Source organism: Tamandua tetradactyla, chromosome 9, assembly GCF_023851605.1.
Source record: "Tamandua tetradactyla isolate mTamTet1 chromosome 9, mTamTet1.pri, whole genome shotgun sequence".
In the NCBI taxonomy this organism is placed as follows: domain Eukaryota; kingdom Metazoa; phylum Chordata; class Mammalia; order Pilosa; family Myrmecophagidae; genus Tamandua; species Tamandua tetradactyla.
This window is the reverse complement of record NC_135335.1, coordinates 20,696,182-20,720,725: the sequence shown is the minus strand read 5'-3', so window position 1 is coordinate 20,720,725 and position 24,544 is coordinate 20,696,182. Positions and strand designations below refer to the sequence as shown.

The window sequence follows — 24,544 nt, the reverse complement described above, 5'->3', positions numbered from 1 at the left end:
GTATGAGATATTTACATCCAAAGCACTTTGAACTGGGCAATATTCATTAAGATAGACCTAATGGTAAAACATTAACCTTAAAATTTTCCTGGATACTACATATAGAATTTTGCCTATTATTTTACAACCACACACCACAAACAGCTGCTATTTCATATCTGTGGTAGCTACATTTGGTTTAATAACTTTCTTAAATGTTTAATTTCTTCAACACCCAGAACAGTAATGAGAGAACAAAAAAAAAAAAGGCATTGAAATATATCAGGTATGCTTCCTTTTTGCTGAATATTGCATTTTTTAATCATATAACTGCCTCACAACTAACACATCTCAGTTCTTACCTTAGTTATATTACAAATTACTACACCTCGGAAAATGCAAAGTTGTCATGAATAATCAAAAGCACAGCTGCAATGTGATGATACTGTGAGCCACTGATTGTATACATTGAATAGATCACATGGCGTTTAAATGTATCTTAGTAAAATGAGAAAAAAGCAATTAGAATGATAAAGAAAAATATACACACATATGAAGTATGCATGACTGGAATGAAATCTGGTTAAAATAAAAATAGCAGCTGTAATAAACTAATCTTCAACTCTCAGTGACTCAGTACAAGTTGTCAATCACATGAGATACAGTGGAGAAAGGGGTTGCTGGCAGTGAGACCCCTTTCCACAGTCATTCAGGAACCCAGTTCACAGAAGATGACCATAAGCAATGCATGTGAGGTTGCCAGAATTAGTCAATATAAATGCAAGATGTCAGTATAAATAGAAATTTCAAATAAGCCACAAGTGTTTTCTTAACATAAGATATTCTGTTCAATATTTAGGTTACGCTTTTGTTAAAAAAAATATTTTTTATATGAATCCAAATTTAACCGATATCCTATATTTTATCTGGCAACCTTAACACCTGGCCTCCAAAATTTTTCTGAATGTCAAAGTGCAGCCAATAGATGAGGATGAAAGAGTAAAAGTCATAGGATATTTGGTTCTGGTCAGGTACAAAGGTATCCAGGCCTAGAAGAAGCATAGATAAATTTTGCCCATGTTCGAATGAGCAGAATTTGAAATCATGACTACATGCTATCGCATGAGTGATGAGTAGCGTGGTCTAACTCCAGAAGAAAACACTAAGGCCTTGATGAGCTGCAAGCCAATCTGTACTATTCCAAGAGTCCGTGATACACTGTTCCACAGCGAGCAGTGTTTAACAGTATACAATGGTGTGTAAGAACAAAGACATTGGAATATAAAAGCATGAGGGATAGCAATATGTAAAACTCATGAATGCAGTACATTAAAAACGTCAGCTGTATCCCTAACCAGATAACAGAGGTGGGCGAACAGGAAGTAGAAAAAAATAGGTAAAAGGTGATTCCTCTTGCACCTTGGTTTTAATGAAAAAGAAAAGCAATGCAAGGGGAAATGCATGTCTATCACTCAGATGTATTTACATGGATATTTATATGTGTATGGGTAATATGATGTATGAAAATGGATATATGGATATAGATACAATCTATCTGGTTTGGAAAGTGTCATCTGGATAGATGCTATAGATAGGAGTACAAGGGAAAATGCTCTGAAGCTTGAAATGTAATTGGCCCATTAGTAAATATCAGGAAATTTGCCTACCTAAAGCTACTAATTTTGAGAGGCTGGACCAGAATCAAAATAGTAAATAACTGAGAAAACTAAAGGTTGTTGAAGAAAGTACATAATCACATTTGACTATTGTTTTAAACAAATACAAACCAAGCATATGTCTCCTGAAAATATTGGGAAAAGTGTCTAAATCTGTGTTTCTTAAAATTAAATATATTAGAAGTCAGACTTCTATGGTAATTTTCTTCATTTTGAAAATGAATCCACAGCCCAAGTATATGTCTTTACCTGGTTGTTTCTTAACAAGAAAATATTTCAAATATTTGGAAATCAACAAACCCTACGTGAGTGTTTGCCCGAAAAACCAAAGTCAAAAAGTGGCGTGAAACCTAAGAGCACTTTCATTTCATGATCACAAACGCTTCACTTTTTTTTTGTGGCCTTTCTCTTTGTCATTTCTAGACTTTTTGTAGCCACAACACACGGAAATAGCACTGAAGTGACAGGATTCTTTCTTCTGGGATTTGGTGCCCAACGCAGGTTTCTCCATGTCCTCTTCATCGTATTTCTACTGCTCTATGTGACCTCCTTGGTGGGAAATACTGGAACGATCCTACTCATCAAGACAGATTCCAGACTTCAGACACCCATGTACCTTTTCCTACAACAGTTGGCTTTTATTGACATCTGTTATACCTCTGCTATCACTCCCAAGATGTTGCAAAACCTCATCTCAGAAAATAAATCAGTATCATTCGTGGGATGTGTAGTGCAGTTGTGGGTTTATGTAACATTTGCCACCAGTGACTGTTACCTCCTGGCTGCTATGGCAGTGGACAGGTATGTAGCCATCTGTAAGCCACTCCGCTATCCCACAGTCATGTCCCGAAGAGTCTGCATCCAACTAGCAGCTGGTTCCTATGTGATGGGCTCAATAAATTCCTCCGTACACACAGGATTCACATTTGCACTGTCCTTTTGCAAGTCCCATGCCATCAATCACTTTTACTGTGATGTCCCCCCAATCCTCGCCCTATCGTGCTCCAACACTGACATCAGCCTGATGTTACTTGTTGTGTTTGTGGGATTTAAATTGACGTTCACTGTGTCGGTCGTCATCTTCTCCTATATCTACATCCTGGCTGCTATCCTAAAGATATCTTCTACTGCAGGGAGGAAAAAAGCCTTCTCCACATGTGCCTCCCATCTGACAGCCGTCACCATCTTCTGTGGAACCCTCTTTTACATGTACTTACAGCCTCGTTCTAATAATTCCCAGGACAACATGAAGGTTGCCTCCATATTTTATGGTATTGTGATTCCCATGTTGAACCCCTTGATCTACAGTTTGAGAAATAAGGAGGTAAAAGAAGCTCTAAAAGTGATAGGGAAGAAATTCTTCTAAGCAGAACACACATTACTAAATTTAGGCAATCAAGGCATCCAATAGACATGAATTAATGCAATTTAATGTTTCTGAAATGGAGAATCTGTTTACTTCCTCGAGCAGTACCAAATCCTTCAATAGACAAGACCTAAGTATTAGAGTAAACATCTGCTAGGAATATTTTCCCTAAAATATATCTGAGAAACATATTTTACACCACCATAAAGAAAAATATGCCACTACCTGTCAAGATTGTTTTAAAATATTAAAAATCATGCATAAATTTTACCAAATATTAAGTTCTTTGAAATAAATTCATAAAAACTAGAAGGCGTACAGGGTAGTTCAGTGGTAGAACTTCTTTCCTGTCATGCGAGAGACCTGAGTTCCATTGCCACTCCATGCACTGCCCCCAAAACAAGCAAACAAAAATATCAAACAAAAATACAACAAATGATGCTGCAATAACAGGATATTCACATGAAAAAATAATGAACTGTGACCCCACCAAACAGCATACAAAAAATATATATAAATATATAGAGAAAGACTAGAAAAGCTCTTATTTGTATAAAATCAATGCTAAAACTGAAGTTTATTTTCCATTTATTCCAACAAGCTCTATAAATTGTCCACAATGAAGCTACTTGTAAGCTCTGTTCTAAATATTCCACAAATCCCATTTTAAAATAAAGTTGTTACTTTAAAAAGTATCTTGTCATTTAGACTATCCTCTCATACAATAGTCCCATAATAGTGACCTTTCCAAGCTCTTGAAAACACTTATTTCTGTCATTAGTTACCAAATTTTCTGAGTCCATCTCTTTCTTGCCTAAGAAACATAAACTCTGTAAACATTTTATATTCTTCCTTCAAAGAGATCTGGACAGGGTGGGCCATGGTGGCTCAGCAGGCAGGAATGCTTGCCTGCGATGCCAGAGGACCCGGGTTCGATTCCAGGTGCCTGCCCATGTAAAAAAAAAAAAGAGAGAGATCTGGACAATCTAGAATGTAGATGAATCTAAAATCCTATCGGTGGACATTCATTCATAAAAGGCATAACATCCATTTTAAGGCACACAAATAATTTAAACTACAGAATCTTAATGAAAAGTTCAAGGGAGGCCAAGAGACCTTTGAATCATTAAGGAAAAAAACATTGACAGGAAAGCTTTAGCAGATAGACTGACGGTAGATGGAAAGTCTCACCTGAATACTAAAAATGCCAGGCTGACTGGTTGAAAGAGCACGTGTCACATCAAGGTAATACAAGCTGGTCTAGCGAAGTGACTATAAATTATGTTGACAAGGAACTCCTTGAGGGGAAATGGGCAAGATAAGAAGACACACACACAACTAAAATATCCCCATAAATTCTTAGAGAAGAGAAAAAGTATCCTGAACTCAAAGTAAAATTACACGACTCTGCCTTTGATAAAGAAAGGACTTTCAACCCCAGGGCAAGACCAAGTACATTCAATGGCCAGAACATCAAGGCACTGCTGCAGGGCCATCAGCCAAGTAGACAGAGGATGGCCTGAGGCCCAAGAATGGGAAATTTAATATATGATTTTTCTATGCATGGAATTTTGATATACATATTTTACATATTGGGGAGTCTACGAGTCCAACATCAGAATAGTTTGCAAACTAGAAGGTCACGTAGCATTCAGCATTCAATACTGAGGTCAAGTACATCCTAAGAGGACATGGGCTCTGGGATAAATAAAGAAAAGCACATGAATATCATGGGCTTATATGAAGAGAAAGGTGTTGTGCTAGGCTCTTGCTTGAGATTGATCAGTGATTGTTAGTACTTATCCAAAGGGAGGCCCTTCCTTTCTGACATTATGAAAAATACCCATGGCCTAATGTTGAGCAAATGCACATTGCATTACAAGCTATCAACTGCATGAATTTGACTGAAAAATTTGACTGAATCTGTGTTTCATTCATTATTTACTCATTTACTTACAATTATGAAAATTTACTTGGAGCTGACTGCAGAGGAACTGGAGACCCATAATTAACTTGTAATTGAACCAGGCACTCAGATCCTCCCAAGAAAGATACTTTGCCAAGGAAAGAGAGGCCTTAAGATGTAGGACTCCTGAGAAGCCAGAGACTAATAGAATGGCTGACATGGTGCACAGTGGAAGATGGGACACTACGAATGGGGAGGAACAGTTCATAAATATTGGTTTGAGTGATGACATTCACAGTGTTCATATACTGGGGGCAGACAAAGAAATGCTCTCCTTCTGCCACAACTTTTTTGAGCTAAATACTGAAGGAGCACCAAAATATAATCTCTTGCACACCAGATCACTAAGGGGCCATAAGGACTGCTTTGAAATATACCATTTGATTGCAAACTAGAATTGTTCTGGAACTAAGCTTTCAAAAAGCACATGTGAAGAAGTTAAAAAAAAACATTTTTAGTAAAAAGATAAACTGGATTGTACCATATGTGCAAAATAAGGATCTGGATTTCTTCTGAATGTTCTAAACATCCCCAGTATCAGTTGTTTAATTTCAGGCATAGACAGATAAAAAGTTCCACTGTTTGACTCCCAAGTATCAAAGTATTCTGCAAAATGGATAGATGAAGTATAGGGGGTAACTTAGAATGTAGACAAAGAATTTTGGAGAAGAGGGAAAATAAAAACTTTAGGCTTTCTGTGTTACAAGATGCTGGTGCCATTTTATACCATAATACTGTATTGTGGACTCAAAATCACAATCAAGCATAGCAAAAAAAGAAGAGATCATCTCTAATCCAGAGGCTGATGTTCAGGCCTACCATCCACATCATAACAGAGAGAAAATGAATTCGGTGACTTTTAGTGAAGTACAGCAAATGAATGTAAAGTTCTGACAACAAATCCAGGAAGTTTTGAAGAATTAACACATCAAGTACAAAAAAAGAATTATTTGTCCTCAGAGCAACATGTCCTCCATGTTGCCTCAAACAGCTCCTCAAGAACTATTCTAAGTTATTATATCTTCAAGTGGAGCAAACAAGAATTAAGTGATGCCTACCCATAAACAACTGAATGCAATTTGATTTACTCCAAATACCCTACCTTTTATTGATCTGCCAGGCATACAAACTTTGAGGAAGTGTGAAGAAAGTTATAGTCCATTCTTTTATGGTCAACATATTTGCAATGCTTAAGGCATTACTTACCTTGCCAAATAAAGTAGGTATTATACACTACTCTTCTAGAGTTAATCAGCTTAGTTCATTCTGGGAATCTTTTCCCCGTAATTACTACATGCACTTCCCTAACTCTTAACACATGTGACTATTAAATATGCTGTTAAATGTGATTTTATTAAACATGTTTGAATAAAACTCACAGGTCAGAACAGAAAGTTAAACTCAAATTAGCTAAATTAATCTGAATTAACTGAACAAGTACAGACAATTTTTAAGAAGGAAATGGAGTTCATGATATTCACCTCTTGTTTATTATAAGCAATAATTTAATATGAAAATTGAATTTTTGGTACGGGCAGGCTCTGAGAATTGAACCTGGGTCTCCAGCATGACAAGAGAATTCTACCACTGAGCCAGTGTTGCGCCATCTGAAAATTTTATATTTAAATGCTATTTTAGGGAGTGCCACAGTGGCTCAGTAAGCAGACTTCTAGCCTGCCATGCTGGAAACCTGGGTTCAATTCCCGGTGACTGCCCATGCAAAAATAAATTTTTTAAAGACAATACATACAACTTTCTAAAATGGTATTTTAGGTACCTTTCCACTGTCTTTATAAATTGTATTTGAATAGGCCTGTACATATTTGCATGTTTGTGTGTGAATATTTTTATCCATATTTCATATCACTGCATTTTATTCTCTTAATGGAATGTGTTTACAACTTTTACCTTATTTTACAAAGATAAGTGTATTTTGGAGTAGAAATCTATGTAGTTGAGCTGTGTTTTAACCTCTAATAATGCTGATGAAAGAAGAATGAACAGGTTTTTAAAGAAAGTATCCAAGGAAATAAAATATATTTCTTTTTTCCAAGAAAATAAAATACATTACTTTTGGTTTTTAAAAATGAAAAAAATATATAAAGCCCATTCACAGTGTAGAACAGCAGACAGAAGCCTGAGACAACCAAACAGATATGCAGAGACAGGCTAAGGTAAGACGAAGATGGAAAACACCCACGAAGCAGAGAAGGCCAAATCTCTACCATCATTAGGAAACCCCTCTAAAATGGAGAAAGCACTTAAATCATTCTCTGACCTTTTGGGGTAGATACTATGGATTCAACTTTCATTCTACCCTTCTAATTAAAGATATTAGAAAGCTCAGAATTGAATTTCCGAGATACCTTTGTGCTTAGAGATGTGGATGCAAATCAGCTTCACTTATGAAAATGTGGGAAGAGGAAATGAGCCAAAGACCTGCTTTCTGGCAAGCCAGGAGCTATGTTCATGAATGGCTGGATGCGGCTACCATGACCAGACTTGGGATTCCGATGTCCAGTCATCAACTTCAGATATATAAGGGGCGGTTGGGGTGGCGGCAGCAACGGCTATGGAAGCAGCTGACCTCAGCATCCCAGCATCCTTGCTGTGTTCATGAAGTCTATTTCTCCATTCCTTCAAAACTTTTACTAAGCATAAAATTGCTTTTATTAAATGTCTCTTTGCTTGAAATGCCTTTTGTGTTTTCTTGTCTTTGTGCTGAACTTCAACAGATACATCCGCCATGCCAAATATCCAGTCACTCTCTGCTCTCAAATGACCAGAAAGTTCCCAGAAAATCATAAACAAGAGGGAAAAGGGCAGCAGAAGGCCAGTGGTCTCAGCATTAATGGTAGCAGGTTTATAGAGGACTGGAGCAGACATGCAAAGCCCGCCTACTCTACCCCACGTATCAAAATTTTGAAACGCCATCAAACCTAGTATTCAGTTTTGCCCACAGTAGGCATTTGGAGGTTATGGTTTCAACAGTGTCGATATGACACAAATACCAAACTGGACTGGCTGCATTATAAACACTTGAAGACTTTTTAAAAGATCTCTGACACTAATTCTTAGAGATTTGCATCCAGTATACATAAACTTGGAAATTTGTAAAACTTCCCAAGGGATATTCATACAGCGCCAGTTCGTGAAAACACTGACTACACCTTTTGGGGCATTAAGAGCCTAAAGACAGTACTCCCAAACTGTAGTTGGAAATGTTTAATGAAACTGAAAATGCTGTGACATCCTTGCTTCTACCTGTTGGTTAATTCCCTCTTCAGTTTCAAATTTAGCCAAATGGTAGTGCCCTAATTGTGGTATGATTTATCTTGCCTCCAGGGCAGCTGAATGTTCCTGCCAATACAAGAAACATGGAGGGGAAGAAAACACCTTGCTCACCATTGAATTCCCAACATCCAGCAGATTCTTTGCATATTACAGTTGCACAATAAAAATTTGTTGAATAACTAAATGGACAAATGAAACCAAAAAGAAGATACCTGAAATCTAGACTGAGCACATGAACTGGACGTAGTGAACTGCTCCCAGAGCAAGTTTCCTTGGGTTCAAAAGTGAAGCAACAGCCAGAGATCTGTGAGCTTGTTGGGTGCCTGAAACAACACTATAACACCACCGGAATAAACACACAATATTATTATGTAAGCTAAGTCTGTTCATTTTGTGTACAGAACGGTAGAATGAAAAAGCACACAGGATACAGGTGAATATACCCATTCTTTCAAACCCTTACTATCTTGAAGTTTCATTCCTTTAATAAATATTTTATGCAATAAATATGGAAAACCATCCCAGTGGCTTGACTTACCAGGGAGTACTTTCCAAAAACTATTTCAGTTTTTCTTGTTTCTTTTTTATTTCCTGATACTATTTTTTTTTGTTTTTGTTTGCCTTTTAAGTTTAAGTATATGTGTCTATGTATTTGTGTGTGTCTGTGTGTGTGTTGTGTCTGATAACAGAAGACACATGGGCAGAAGTATCTAATGGCATAGCAGAAATATGGACCTTAAAGAGGGCTTGGCCAGGGTGACATTTAACCAAGAGGAGCAAACGTCACTTCTGGCATGGATGTATAAATGGTATCTCCATCATTCCCCTCCAACTGAGTTTCATGTTATACTGATTAATCTGTAAGACCTGATATGATTCCCGATGTAGGTAATTGATTTGCAAGGTTAGGAAGAAAGTATTCATATTACTGCCAAGAATGTTGGTGTGAGGAGGCAGCATATAATGATTGTCCAACACCAGAGTGAAAAGGGAGATGGTTTGGGGGATATAAAACATGACAGTATCTCAGATGCATTCTGGCTGGAATGGAAGAGAGTGGGCTGGCATCACGCCCTAACTTTTATGATGCTTGGGTGGTGTTCTTAAACAGATTACCATTAAATTACCAGTCTAGGCCTTGAAAAAAACATGTTGTTTATAGTAGGTGATGATAGACAACCAACCTTTTGCCAAATGATAGCACCCATCTCTGCTGCTGTCCAGATGTGATACTCTCACTAGAACAAGCATAGCACTCTGCACCAGCAATGCTTTGGGAACGCATTCATTTCAACACTTCGATCAGGCAGAAACATCAGAAGTGAGTCACATCCCCTTAGCATAGACATCACTATACATTCTAAATCCCTCCCCAGGACTCTGTGAGTTCTCCTCAGTCATAGCAGAGTCTACAGGATCTCAGAGCATCTAGAAACCTGTAGAATATCACTCTGATCCACTGAAAGGACAACGTCATTCAATCTAGGGAACATGGAGTGACAAATACTCTGGACACTCAGGAAAGATACTGTGCACCTGATGGTGAGATATGACTGGGTCCAAGCAGGAACATTCCCATGGACAGCAAAGGTTGGTATACACATTAGACCTTACAATTCTTACCACCCAAAAACAGCATAATGCTTGGTCATCCTCTTTCAGAGGCAGCATATGCTACATTGGAGAATGCTACTACAATCCATTTAGTAGATTATTTGAAAGTTGGGGACCTGAACAAAAGACAGCTATGAAGAATGTCCAAGCTATAGTATGAAAGGAACTCCCACTTCAGCCATAAGTTCACCAGGAACCCTCATGTTAGATATCCCAGTGGTAGAAATGTACCGTGTTGAGTCTTGGGCAAGCCACAAAAGAGTTTTAATGCAGCTCCTGTGGTTCTAGAGCATAAATCAGCAAACTTTGATCTATTAACAGAGCTAATGTATTAGGGATTTAAACGTCAGAAACAACTTTTCAAAAATCTGGTTCACTTCCATGGAGAGGAAGATTTGAAGTCCCCTCAAATCTAAGCCAAAGGAAAGGATAAATTCAAATACATTAAAATTAGAATTTCTATCTTTCAAAATATTGTTTGCAGCACTTAGCACCAAAATAAGAGTCATATCAAATAGCATGTAAAAGCACATAAACTCAACTATAAAAATAGAAACAGCTGGCATTTCGGGGAACCAGGGAAGTGCATTACTAAAAGACATTTGAAGGAGGATCAGCATTACTATTATCAGGGAAACACATTAAAATGAAAATAAGATAGCAACTCATATTCTTTTCATTGGAGAAAAGTAAGAAATCTGACAGTACTAAAACACTTCTTTTTAGAAGTTCTTTTTTTGTATGCTGTATGGTGGGGACATATTTCGTTATTTTTCCATGTAAGTATCCCATTATTGCAGCACCATTTGTTGAATTTTTGTTTGCTTGTTTTGTTGGTTTACTTTGCTTGTTTGCTTGTTTTAGAAAGTGCATGGACCAGGACTTGAACCCGGGTCTCACACATGACAGATGACAATTCTACCACTGAACCCCCTTTGAATCCCCCAAAACACTTTTTTAAAGGTCTATAATACATTTACCCATAGAAGTATAAAAGGATACAAGCATTTTGGTAAATAATTTGGCATTATTTTTTAGTGAAGAACACTTTCATACAATCTCCATCCACTCTACTCCTTGGTGTACAACCATAATAGAAACAATAGTGGCTCTCCAATCCTGTCCATATCCTAATTCCCTAGCCCTGTGAATATCTTGTTTTAGATGGAGAATGTAACTTCATGCATAGCTGATTAAATTAAGAACACCAAGACAGAGATTATCCTGGATTAACGAGGAGGGCTCAGTCTAATCAAACTATTCCTTACAATTGCCTTTCCCAGTTGAGGTCAGAGTTGGAGTGAGCTGTGACCATGGAAAAATGATCAGAAAAATGCAACAGGTCTTACTTTGAAGGTGGAGGAAAGAACCATAAACCAAGATGTGTGGGAAATTTTTAAGACTCAGGAAAGAACTAGAAAACAAATTCTTTAGTCACAAAATCTTGGCAATATAGAAAGCAGAGGGGATGAATACCTTGGAAATGCATTGTGTGTATCTCACCTTTCCCTATTCAGATTAAATATTCATGAAAATACTATTAGCTCAATAAGTGCTATATATATGTCTGTAAGCAGCCAGAATCTGATATACCAGAAACAGAATGGCTTTTTAAAAGAAGAATTTCTTAAATTGCAAGTTTACAGTTCTAAGGCTATGAAAATGGGCAAGTCTATGAAAATGTCCAAATTAAGGCAAGAGGGAAAGATACCTTGGTTCAAGAAGGCCGATGATGTTCAGGGTTTGTCTCTCAGTTGGAAAGGCAGTGGCGACATCTTGCTAGTTTTTTCTCCTTGTTTCATGAGGCTTCTTCAATGACTTCTCCAGGGCTCTGTCCATTCTGTTGGCTCTGTCAGTTAGGTGACTGTAAAGCTTTTTCCAAAATGGTTCTCTCTTAAAGGACTCCAGTAAGCAACCCCACCTTGAATGGGTGGAGACACATCTCCATGGAAACTATGTAATCAAAAGTTACTACCCACAATTGACTGGGACACATCTCCATGGAAATGATCAAAAAGCTCCCACCCAGCAAAATTGAATGAGGATTAAAGAACGTGGCTTTTCAGAGAAACACAACAGATTCAAACCAACACATAGTCCTTGAAGGCCAAATGAAGACATCGACTGACATGAAGTGAGTGATCAAAATAATTCAGAGGCAGGTGTTCAGGTAAATCATGTTGTTTTGTTGTTGTGCTTTGGTTTGTTTGTTTAGTTCAATGGAGTAGATATACATAGATAGGTGTCTTCAGCTGAAAAGAAGGGGTTGGGAGACGATCTATTTCTGCTCCCTCAAAGCTGTGGTTTGATTGTGGGGCCATTGCTTGCATCTACCAAAGGCTGACAAGGACTGAGCTGCCATCAATCTGGCAGATTCTGTCACTCCACACTGACATGATTTCTGTCAGAAGTTATCTTGGCCATTCTCTGTTGCATCTACACTCTACTATACACACTAGAAAGCAAATTCCCTGACAGCTACAACCACATTTCTTGTTTCTTATCATTCCAGTACTCTCTCAATGGGATTATTGTGCAGATTAAAGAAGGCACTGCTTGTGACACCTTTTAGCCAAATGCCTTGAAATGGTGTGGTGGTTTGAAGCTGTGTATACTTTAGATAAACAATTTCTTCAATTTAATCCGTTCCTGTGGGTGTGAATCCATTGTAAACTTTCTGATGAGACTACTTCAGTGAAGATGTGACCCACCTCATTCAGGATGGGTCTCAATCCCTTTACTGAAGTCCTTTATAAATGGAATGACTACAGAGAGAGGGAAGAGAAAGCCAGGGAAGCAAGAAACTGAAGGTAGCAAAGCCCAGAAGAGAAGGCAGAGACAATAGATGCTGCAATGTGCCTTGCCATATGGCAGAGGATACAAAGATTGCTGTCATCTGGTCTTCAGGAGGAAAGCATCACCTTGATGATGCTTTGATTTGGACATTTTCAAGGCCTCAAAACTGTAAGCTTGTAAGCCAATAAATTCTCATTGTTTAAGTGAAATCATTTCATGGTATTTGCTTTGAGCAGCATAGAAAATTAAAACAAACAGTAAACCCCAATAAACAATATTATCATTGGCATTTGGCTTTGTGCTCTCAGGACTAATGACCAAATAAACTGTACTGCCTTTAGGAGGCCAGGCCTTTTGTATTCATGTTTGTTCATTCCTTAATTCCATGAACATTGGTCTGCATACTAGGTGCAGACACCTCGCTAGGAGGAACCCACAGAGAAACAAAAGGTATGCTTTCCTTCAAGGAGCTCACCAGCCAAAGTAAACATGGGATTAACATTAGTAATTAGCACATAAGGAAAACCTTTAGATCTGCATCCAACTCAACTGGAGATAGGAAGAAAGGGAAAAGGCTCTAAGTCATGAGGGTGGAGAAGAACCAGGTGCACATTTTCATGAATGAAGTGAAAAGATGAGTATGAATTAACCAGGAGAAGGGTGAAAGGTGGGTAAGCAGAGAGAAGCAGGAGGGAGAGAGTTATGGGGAAGCATTCTAAGAAACGGCCTGCCTTTAAATAGACTTTGGTAAGACTAGAGCAGACATCAGTGGGCAACAACCACTGGGAATAACCAAGTATAAAAGAGGAGGGAAGAAAATATGAATTTATGATAAGCTTTTAGTGTTCAGCCAGAATCCTTGCTGGGGCATCTACGTCATGGTAGAGAAGGCATTTCATCCTTTGTAGTGATGTGGCAGTTGATTTCAAACAGGATACTTAAAGACTCTCTGAACAGGCGGTCTAGAACTACAGGGGGAACTTTCTGCTAATGACTACCTGGGAGCTAACAAAATGAGGCATGGATAGAACCAACTTAGAAAAGCACATGAATGTTTCTTCACTAATGCTGGGGAGACAAATTCAGTTGCAGTCTTAGCTGTATCACACTTAGGAAAATATTTGAAGTACGTGACAATGACAACAGCAGCAAAAGTGGGCACCAGATCTGAAGAATCCTGACAATATTCTTTTTCACGCACCAAGCACTTCACAGTTAGAAATATATGTGCATGCACATTTCTTCATTTGTTTATTTTTATACCAGCAAGGCAGCCATGTCTGGTGTCATATAAGGAAACTGAAGTTTAAGAAAGTGGAAAATCAGGATTCAAAGCCATGTTTTCAGAATATAAGATCAGACCCAGGTTGAGATAAGTGATCCCTGATTCCATGGAGGTAACTAAGATGCAATATCCCAAAAGGACAGGAATGACTTTATCTAAAAATTTCAATTAGAACTCTCAACTCTGCACATTGCCTTAGTCCCCAAAGCCTGATATTCTCAAGAGAATAGGTCCTAATCCCACAGCCCTTAAAAATAAACTGGCTGCTTGTATAAAATGCAAAAGCATCAACTTGGGAGGCATCAGCCTGCAGGAAGTATAGAAAGGGACATCCTAATATAAATACAACATTTTAAAAGTAACTCCTAATGTATTTATCCTTGGCAGACACACATTTCTATTGTGTCTAGAAGAAAAATCCTACCCTAGAAGTTGGAGATAAATGAAAGTTTCACCTCAGATAATCACAGGTGTAAAAAGAGTATCAGGATCTAGAGATGGGGTAAGTTGGTGCTCTTTGGAAATCAGCATCTAAAACAATGCCTCAGATACTGTCAATAATACACAAGAAATTTTTTTGTGAAAAATTTGTCTTAGTTACCACTTAACACTGTGGGAAGGGGAGAGGTCGCATTTAGACTGGAAGTTGACTTCAGTTTAGAATATCTCTGAAAGTGTTACAAGAATATTTGTTTGTGGTTTAATGTAGAAATTGCTGCTAATTTGAGCAAAACCACCCTAACTGTATGCAAATATGGGTCCATTTGCCTCACCTTCAGTAAGTGAGGCAACATCACTAGACTTTTGCTCGAGTTACCACTTTTACTTAGAGTTGCCTTCCCTGGCAGTTTTTTTCTCCAAATGGTACAATTCCAAACGTGTTTCTAGAGCCAAATTTAAAGCTATTTATTTCAGAAAAAGCTTCTAGGTCTTCAAACCAGTTAAGCTCTTTCTGTAAATTAAAATAAAACAACATTTGGTTTACATGGACATTGGACACTATTAACTCTGACTTTGTGAGAACCCAACTGAAAAATGACTGCAGTATCTTGAGGACTGTGAATGTAATTTATTCACCATTATACACCCTAAAATCTTTGCACATCTTTTTCAATATATGAGAAGCTCGATTTTTCTTTTGGACCAATTTGTCACTTCTTAACCCTAAGAACAGTGATACCCTTGTTATAAAGGAAGTATTACTTTGACATCATAAAGTGTTTTATTTTTATTAAACTTTGTGGAATTGGAGGATCATTTTAATTTGTCAAAGACACTTAAAACACATAAGCCCAAATGCATGCTGTCCTTCAACATGGACTCTGTTTTAGTTTGCCAAAGCTGCCAGAATGCAATGTACCAGAAATGAAATGGCTTTTAAAAAAGAGAATTTATTAAGTTGCAAGTTTACAGTTCTAAGGCCATAGAAATGTCCAAACTAAGGCATCCAGAGAAAGATACTTTAACTCCAAAGAAAGGATCAGTGAAGTTCAGGGTTTTTCTCTCAGCTGGAAAAGCACATGCCGGCTTTCTTTCTTCCTTTCATAAAGCCTCCCCTGGGGCATTTTCGTTCTTCCTCTCCAAAGGTCTCTGGCTGTGTGGGCTCTGTCAGTTCTGTTGGCTTTTTCCAAAATGGTTCCCTCTTAAAGGGTTCCAGTAAGCAACCCTACCTTGAATTGGTGGAGTCACATCTCCATGGAAACCATCTAATCAAAAGTTACCACCCACAATTGGGTGGGCCACATCTCCATGGAAACAATCTAAAAGCTCTCATCCAGCAATATTGAATGAGGATTAAAGAGCATGGCTTTTCTGGGGTACATGACAGTTTCAAACAGGCACAGGCCACTGGGATGTGCCCATTTATTTCATTATTGCTGCCACTGATACACATTGCATGAACTAACTCAGTTGATCACTGCCTCCTCTGCCTTATGAGCAGGTCCGACTCATTGGCTCTTTTTGTCTATTGAACTACCTTAGTTCTAAACACTGGGAAGTGAATGCTAGTCTTGCATTTTTAGATGAATTTTTTTCATGGAACATGACTCTTACTAGTAAAAACTTCAAATAGAACGCAGCCAAATCAGAGCAATTTGTTTCAATGCTAGAATTAAACTAGTAGCCTTTTGACATGGTGAAGCATAGTATATCTGTAAACTGAGCTTAAAGACAATTTGACAGATGTAAAATTCATAAAAGAAATGTATACTATTTTAGTATTTAGTAAAGAGTAATTATCTACTATTTAATTATTTCTTAGTTTAATAATCAATTCTAACATTGAGAAAAAGGCAGTGACATGCAACAGTGAATATGTATAAGCACCAAATAACTATGAATGCAAAGTATTTTTTAAACTTTTTTATTAATTAAAAAAATTAACAAATAAAACATTAAGATATCATTCCATTCTACATATACAATCAGTTATTCTTAATGTCATCACATAGTTGTATATTCATCATTTCTTAGTACATTTGCATCAATTTAGAAAAAGAAATAGAAAGACAACAGAAAAAGAAATAAAATTATAATAGAGAGAAAAAAATAAAAAAATAAAAAACTATACCTCAGATGCAGCTTCATTCAGTGTTTTAACATAATTACATTACAATTAGGTAGTATTGTGCTGTCCATTTCTGAGTTTTTGTATCCAGTCCTGTTGCACCGTCTGTATCCCTTCAGTTCCAATTACCCATTATCTTACCCTATTTCTATCTCCTGATGGTCTCAGTTACCAGTGACATATTCCAAGTTTATTCTCTAATGTCAGTTCACATCAGTGGGTTCATATAGTATTTGTCCTTTAGTTTTTGGCTAGTCTCACTCAGCATAATGTTCTCTAGGTCCATCCATGTTATTACATGCTTCATAAGTTTATTCTGTCTTAAAGCTGCATAATATTCCATCGTATGTATATACCACAGTTTGTTTAGCCACTCGTCTGTTGATGGACATTTTGGCTGTTTCCATCTCTTTGCAATTGTGAATAATGCTGCTATAAACATTGGTGTGCAAATGTCCGTTTGTGTCTTTGCCCTTAAGTCCTCTGAGTAGATACCTAGCAATGGTATTGCTGGGTCGTATGGCAATTCTATATTCAGCTTTTTGAGGAACCGCCAAACTGCCTTCCACAGTGGTAAATGCAAAGTATTTTTATCAGTAATATTGAAGCCCCATTATTACATTGAACTGTAATATCAATATGCTCTTTTCCTCAACATTATACTTTTAAGATTAGGGCTAAGAAATGTACCTCTTGCAAATTCATTTTCCCTGATGCACAATGTTCAATTATTTCCTATACCATAATTTATTTAATTATTGTCAATTAGTTTTTTCCCAAAATTTCTTCTCTGTTACACCATCGATTTTTCTTTCTTAATATCCAGTTTGACAACCGCTGAATTTTAATGAGTTTAGTCAAGCTACATTTATTAGTCTACTAATACAGTTGAATTTATTTAGGTTATTTGGTGATTTCTACTTGTCTTGGATTTTTTCCAAATATTCTCTCTATCGCCTTTATTGTCTTCATTCCGATGAACTAATTGTAACGTTCCATTTATTCACCTAAAAATTTTAAAATATTCTTCTTTGATCATTTTTGTAGTTATCTAAACCATGTAATCTATGTTAAATATTAAAGTACAGGAATTTTAGAGCACGTGAAATCTAATGAAGCCCCAAATCTATATTTTAGTGTTCTTTGATATTTACATTTTATTTGCTGTTCCTCTATTATTAAACTTTTATATTGTCTCTATTTATTCCAATTTACCAACCTGTTTGCTTATAGTTAAGCTCACTATTTCTTCTAGCTTCTCAGACCTCCAGGCATCATATTCCACTTCTCTAAACACAGGCTTTAGAAGCATCTTTAAGGCACAACTACTGAGGGTAAAACTCTTTATTTATTTTTGCATATAAATGTTTTATCTTATTCTCATTTTTCATTAACTTCTTGTTTAAAAAAATGTAAAGCTTTCAGGAAAGTTAAAATAATTCAATGAACAGTTACACTCTTCAGCTAGATTTCCATTCTTTTTCCTGCTATATATTTTTTATTTCTGCATACACAGACCGACAGATTAAGATATTCCCCATATACCTCCTGTGAACAAAGTAAATCTCCTTTGTGACCATATTATCATTCCCTGACCATATTATCACACCAAAGAATTTAATTTTAATAAATTAGCTCTAATATTTACACACTATTCAAATTCTCTCTGCTTATCCCAACAATGTCCTTTGTAAACTGCTTTGTTTTCTTTGTTCTCCCCAGATTTAGTTTGCTATCAAGGATTATTATTTGAATTTAGTTGTAACGTCTTTCTAGTTTTTAAAATCTAAACTGTTAAAGTGTCGAACGCAGCTGTAGAGTTCCCCATCGTTTAGTTTTTTTTCCAGATTATGTCCTTATAACTATATTCAGAATACACAGTTTTTGGCATTAAGATAACATAAGTGATGCTGTTACCCTCTCTTGTATACTTTATTTCTGAGGATGTAAAATTCAAAGCCACGATCATTTACTCAGAGCACTCTGAGGATTTTATTCTGCTCTCTTCTTTTTATTGTAACTCCTGAGAAATCTACATTTCAGGCTTTTGTCATTCCCTTCTCTCTGTGCTTTTTTAATCTTCTCTTTGCCTTTGTTATGCAACTTTTATTCACAGTTGCATTTCTAGGTGCAGACAGTTTCTGTTTATACTGCTTGATCTTCTTCATGCTTTCCCAATTTTTTGACTTTTGGAAATTCTTAGAAATTCTCAACCACTGTTTCCTAAAACATTTTCTCTTCTTTTGAAATACCAATTTAATGCATTCTATTCTAACATTCATATTTCTTAACCTCTTATAAAAGCTCATGAGTCTTTACTCTATCTTGTATTCTGGGGAATGTAGTCATACATATTTTCTAGCTCTTGTCAAGTGTTTCTAATCATGGTATAACCCACCTATACAGTCTTTTGTTTCAAGTATTTTTCTGAAAAATCTATCAATTTCCTTTACAAATCTGCTTGATAATCTTTCAGTCTTTTGTTCTCTGCCCTTATTTTCAATTTTTAAATTGAACTAAATAATGTATATCTAGTAAATCCGTGTTCTGGACCTGATAATTCCAATAAACAAAATCCCATGTTGCTCAGTTCTGCTAATTGTTGTTTCTGCTAACTTTTGCTCAGGATGATTTATTAATTATTATTATTTTTTTAGCTTTTTTGAATAACCTGATCAGTATTAGTGAATGATCTGCAGGAATCCTGAGGAATCTGGATTATTGGTATAATCCTGCACAAGATCTTACTTTGTTTCAGTCAGAGAGCCAAATGTGCTCATACTCAGAGCAATATTTCTCTTTAATATTCAGCTTGCTGACATATATTTAAATTCTAAAGCAATGTGAATTCAGGGTGGTAGTTACAAATTCTCAGGTTGGATTTTTCTGTTTGTGTGTGTCAAACAGAAGTTTTTTTCCTTCAGGGGGTGGGGTTTGAAGCCCTTCTTTAAGGAGATTGTAACTCCTCAAGGGTCCACGCTGGATTTGGGGCCATTTGCATAACCAAGACACAGGTTCTCACTCCCCATTTAGTTATTTAAAGTGGAGGTCTGAGCCTTTTGTAATGAAAAAGCTGCTGGTGCAGCCCTAGAACCATCTCATAATCACTGCTATGGTTTATGGGTTCCCTTATCAAATTCAGCTGATAACCATTTTCCTTTCTTGTTTATGAGTTTGGTATATTCTTACAACTATCTTGTTATATTTTATGCAGCATTTTCAGGTGATTTGTGTACTCCAGTTTTTTCACACTATCTTTTACACTATACAACCTGATGCGGAAAGCTGAAGAGATTTTCAAAAATAATTCCACCCACTTTGAATTCACTCTTGTTTTGGATTACACTGCAAGGAACAAAGAATTGCTACTATTGATTTATGGTCAAGAAGATGGACTTCAGATTCTGAAAACAATTACCAAGGAAAATTTCTAAACTCTGGCTAAAACCATTATCACCTATAGTAAGTATTCTTCATCCAAAGACCTTTTGAATGAGGCAATATTCAGTTTGATGTTAAATTTCTGGTAAAATTTTAACCTTAATATTTTCCTGAGATAATGCAAATAAACTGGGTCTTCTTATTTTACAGCCACCCCCACATACAGTTGCCACTTGACATTTGGGATGCTTAGGTTGAGAAACCTTTAAATGCTTAATTTCTTCAATGTCAAAATTCACAAATATTACAACCCATCACAGTGAGGAGAGAACAAAAATGGCATTGAGAGTACAAATTACGCTTTCTTTTTTATTTATGTTTTTTTCTAAACACTGTTCAGATTGTTGTTTAAATCATGCAACAAACTCACATGACTCAGTTCTTACCATAGCAATATTACAAATTACTGTCTCTGAAGACTCAAAATCATTCATGAATAATTAGAATAGCTGCAATGAGCACTGAATAAAACAAGAGCAGCTGCTGTAATGAGTAAATACCCAAATCTCAATTTCTTTTTACCATAGAAGTTCTCAATCACATAAAATCCAGCTGAGGAAGGGGGTTGCTGGTAAGAGGTCTCAGCTCCACACTGTTGTTCAGGAACACAACCTGAAGGAAGCGGCCATAAGTTATCTTGCAAAACTTTGATGAAGCAAAATGATAGGTTCTTCATTTAGGAATTCTAAGTTCAACAAATAAAAACATATGATGCCCTGTAGAGTTCAACTTTGACATAAACAGCAAAAAAAAAATTAGTATATACCATGCAATATTTAGGTCAAATACTACAAAGTTATTTGCTGCTTATCTGAAATTCAAATTTAACTGTTGTCCCATATTTTATCTGACAACACTAACACATGACTTCCAAAGTTGCCCTGAATGTCGATATGTCAATATTCAGCCAATAAATCAGGAAGAAAAGTTTGCATCTGATTCCAAGGGGGTGGGTTGAATTGAGGGTGGAGGGGTTCAGGGCTCAAAGTAGCATGCATAAGTATATCCATGCTCCACTGAGCAGAACTTGAACCCATGACCATTTATTACTGCATGTGTAGTCTAGTTCTGCCCAGATGAAAAAGCAAATGCATTGACAAGCAGCAAATCAATCTCTGTCACACCAAGAATCCATGATACATTGCTCCACCTGAGTGGTATTAAGCAATACTGAGTGTTTAAGATCAAAGACAGTAGAGCCAGAGTTTGAGGGCTTCTAGCATAGGAAAAAAATTATGGGTAAATTAATGTCAGTGGCATACCTAATCAGGTACAGAAGTAGCATGAAGTAAAAGTAGAAAATCAGACATCATTTATGATTTAAAAGAAGCTATCACTTTGAATTAATCAAATTTTTGCAAGATGATTCTTCCCACAGCAAACCAGGTTACAAATAAAAGAAAACAATGTAATGGGAAACACAGGCCTATAATTCAGAAATCTTCCCATATTATAAAATTTGATTTTATATTTATATATATTTGCATTATCTGGCTTGTGAAAAGTGTCACCTACATTGGAGGTGGAAGGTATGGATAGTAGTAAAACAGACACCATGCAGCCTTGAAATAGGTGTGGACCATGAAAACACCTTAGGAAAATTCCTCTCTGACAAGAGCTACTACTTTCAAGAGCTTGGACCCGGATTAAGTAATAAATGGTGGTGAAAAATTATAGGTTGTTGAAAAAGGCACATGACTATAGCTGAACATTCCTTTATGCAATTATGGATATCTGCTTAATACAGTAGAAAATGTGTTAGCCTTTGATTCTTAGAACCATGCACACTAGAAGTCAGTCTTCCGTGAAAATCTTCAATTTGAAAAAAATTCATGGCTCAAGGATCACTGCTTATCTGGTGAAACCTACCCAAGAAAATAGAAAAAATATTTTGAAAGTAATAAGGACTGTTGTGAGTGTTTGCCATGAATATTTAAGTTTAAACATGATGTGAAGCCAAAGAATCTTTCATTTCAAGAAGCCATAATGATTTCCTTTCCTTTCTCAGTCCTTCCAAGATTTTAGTAGTCATGGCACAAGGAAACACCACTCAGGTGACAGGATTCTTTCTTCTGGGATTTGGTGCCCAACACAGGTTTCGCCATGTCCTCTTCATTGCATTTCTACTGATCTATGTGACCTCCCTGGTGGGAAATACTGGAACGATCCTACTCATCAAGACAGATTCCAGACTTCAGACACCCATGTACTTTTTCCTACAACATTTGGCTTTTATTGACATCTGTTACACCTCTGCTATCACTCCCAAGATGTTGCAAAACCTCATCTCAGAAAATAAATCAATATCATTCATGGGATGTGTAGTGCAATTTTGGGTTTATGCAACATTTGCCAGCAGTGACTGTTACCTCCTGGCTGCTATGGCAGTGGACCGGTATATAGCCATCTGTAAGCCACTCCGCTATCCCACAGTCATGTCCCGAAGAGTTTGCATCCAACTGGCAGCTGGTTCCTATGTGGTGAGCTCAATAAATTCCTCCATACATGCAGGATTCACATTTTCACTGTCCTTTTGCAAGTCCCATGCCATCAATCACTTTTACTGTGATGTTCCCCCAATCCTCGCCCTATCGTGCTCCAACACTGACATCAGCCTGATGTTAGTTCTTGTCTTTGTGGGATTTAACTTGACATTCACTGTGTCAGTCGTCATCTTCTCCTATATCTACATCCTGGCTGCCATCTTGAAGATGTCTTCTACTGCAGGGAGGAAAAAAGCCTTCTCCACGTGCGCCTCCCATCTGACAGCCGTCACCATCTTCTATGGAACCCTCTCTTACATGTACTTACAGCCTCGTGCTAATAATTCCCAGGACAACATGAAGATTGCCTCTATATTTTATGGTATTGTAATTCCCATGTTGAACCCCCTGATCTATAGCTTGAGAAATAAGGAAATAAAAGAAGCTCTAAAAGGGATAAGGAAGATGTTCTTCTAGAATGGACCCAAATTATTAAAATTCAGCACATCAAAGCATCCAATAGACATGAATTAATGCAATTTAATGTTTCTGAAATTGAGAACACATTCTCATCTTAGATCACTGATGCATCTCTCAAAAGACAAGAACTTGGAGTGTGAGAAATACAGTAAACATCTCCCAGAACTAATTTTCCCTGAAATATACTTGAGAAATTTATCTTTACAACCTGTGAAAAAGGGCCTTATCAAGATTATTTAAAATATTAAGAAGCATGTATGAAATGTTTAAATATTTAACTTTTCAAATATATTTCTAACATGTACCTGAACTCTGAAACATCCTTATTCATATATTATCAATGTTAAAGTTGAAGTTTATCATTTTCCATTTATTTCAGCAAGTTCCCAATATTTTCTACAATGAGGTTACTCAGAAATTTATTCTAATTATTGCTCAGATCTGAATGTAAAACAAATTTATTACTTTTAAAAGCATCTGGTGATCTAGAATATCCTCTCTATCCACGATTTCCATGTTAGTGGCATTTCCTAATGCTTAAAAATATTTCTGTTGTTAGTTGCTCCCTATATTCTGAATCCATCCTTTCTTGCCTAGAGAAAGGTACTCCCTGCAAACATTTTCTATGTCTCTCTTAAATAAAAATAGAGAATCTAGAATATAGATGGATCTAGAATCCTAATGGTTGACATTTATAAATGACACAAAATTCATTTTAGTTCACACAAAATAATTTAAACTACACAGTCTCAGTGGGAAGTTCAAGGAAGGTCAAGGGTTTCTTTGAGTCAGGAAGACAAAGTGTTAATAGATAAACTCTGACAGATAGATTAAGTGTTGGTGATGGGAAAACTCTCCCTGAATTTGGCAGATATCATGTTAACTGGATAAAAGAACAAGTATCACATCAAAGTAAAACCAGCCAGACTAGTGAGCTGACCAGAAGATATAAATAATAGCACAATGAAAATTTGGGAAGAGAAAGAGATACATTTTCAAATACAATATCCTGCTTAGATTCTAAGAAAAAAAGAATAACCTGAAGTCACTGTAAGGTTCTGACTCTCCCCCAGAAAAGATTTGTCCTTATAAAAGAAAAGACCTTCTATCTAATGGCAGGTCCACCAGAGACCAAAAGAGGAGCATGAAACATATTCACCCTACAGACTTCAGAGAGGACATGGCCCTTCTAATGCCTTGAGTTTAGACTTTTAGCCAATAGAAGTACAACACAATAAATTATGGTTGATTTAAGCCACCTATTTGTGATAACTTGTTACAACAGTGCTAGCAAACTAAGACAGAGTCCAATGAGTATCAGAAACAAACATGAAAGTTATGTGATACTCTGCACTCAATTCTGAAGTAGAAGAGATCCCAAGAGATAGTGGGCTCTAAGACAAAATAGACAAAAGCAACTAAATTTCTGAAATTCATGTGGAAGAGGAAAGGCTGAGCTTGGTTCTAGCCTATGAATGATAAGCAATTGTTAACATACATTTATTCAAGATAGACCCTTCCTTTTTGAGGAAGTAGACCGTTATGTAAGGTCTCATGCTGAATAATTGCGCATTTATTCCATAAGTCATCAACTA

At 36.7% G+C, this 24,544-nt stretch overlaps 2 protein-coding genes and 1 pseudogene across 2 annotated transcripts; all 3 read left to right on the top strand.

Moving 5' to 3' along the window:
• Positions 1–1,298: 1,298 nt before the first annotated feature.
• Positions 1,299–3,021, top strand: LOC143645590 (olfactory receptor 5AK3-like). Its single transcript, XM_077114870.1, has 2 exons — positions 1,299–1,375; positions 2,079–3,021. The coding sequence occupies exons 1-2, from the start codon at positions 1,299–1,301 to the stop codon at positions 3,019–3,021; spliced, it is 1,020 nt and encodes a 339-aa protein (XP_076970985.1).
• Positions 3,022–5,136: 2,115 nt separating this feature from the next.
• LOC143645589 (protein EURL homolog pseudogene) lies at positions 5,137–6,059 on the top strand (annotated as a pseudogene).
• A 15,957-nt stretch (positions 6,060–22,016) lies between these two features.
• Positions 22,017–22,946, top strand: LOC143645957 (olfactory receptor 5AK3-like). Its single transcript, XM_077115048.1, has one exon. It carries the CDS (start codon positions 22,017–22,019, stop codon positions 22,944–22,946), a length of 930 nt encoding a protein of 309 aa, XP_076971163.1.
• Positions 22,947–24,544: the final 1,598 nt, after the last annotated feature.

Coding starts and splice junctions, on each gene's coding strand:
- LOC143645957 (XM_077115048.1), top strand. CDS start 22,017: ATGGCACAAGGAAACACCACTCAGGTGACAGGATTCTTTCTTCTGGGA.
- LOC143645590 (XM_077114870.1), top strand. CDS start 1,299: ATGCAGTACATTAAAAACGTCAGCTGTATCCCTAACCAGATAACAGAG. Junction 1,376..2,078: donor CAGGAAGTAGAAAAAAATAG/GTAAAAGGTGAT, acceptor TGTCATTTCTAG/ACTTTTTGTAGCCACAACAC.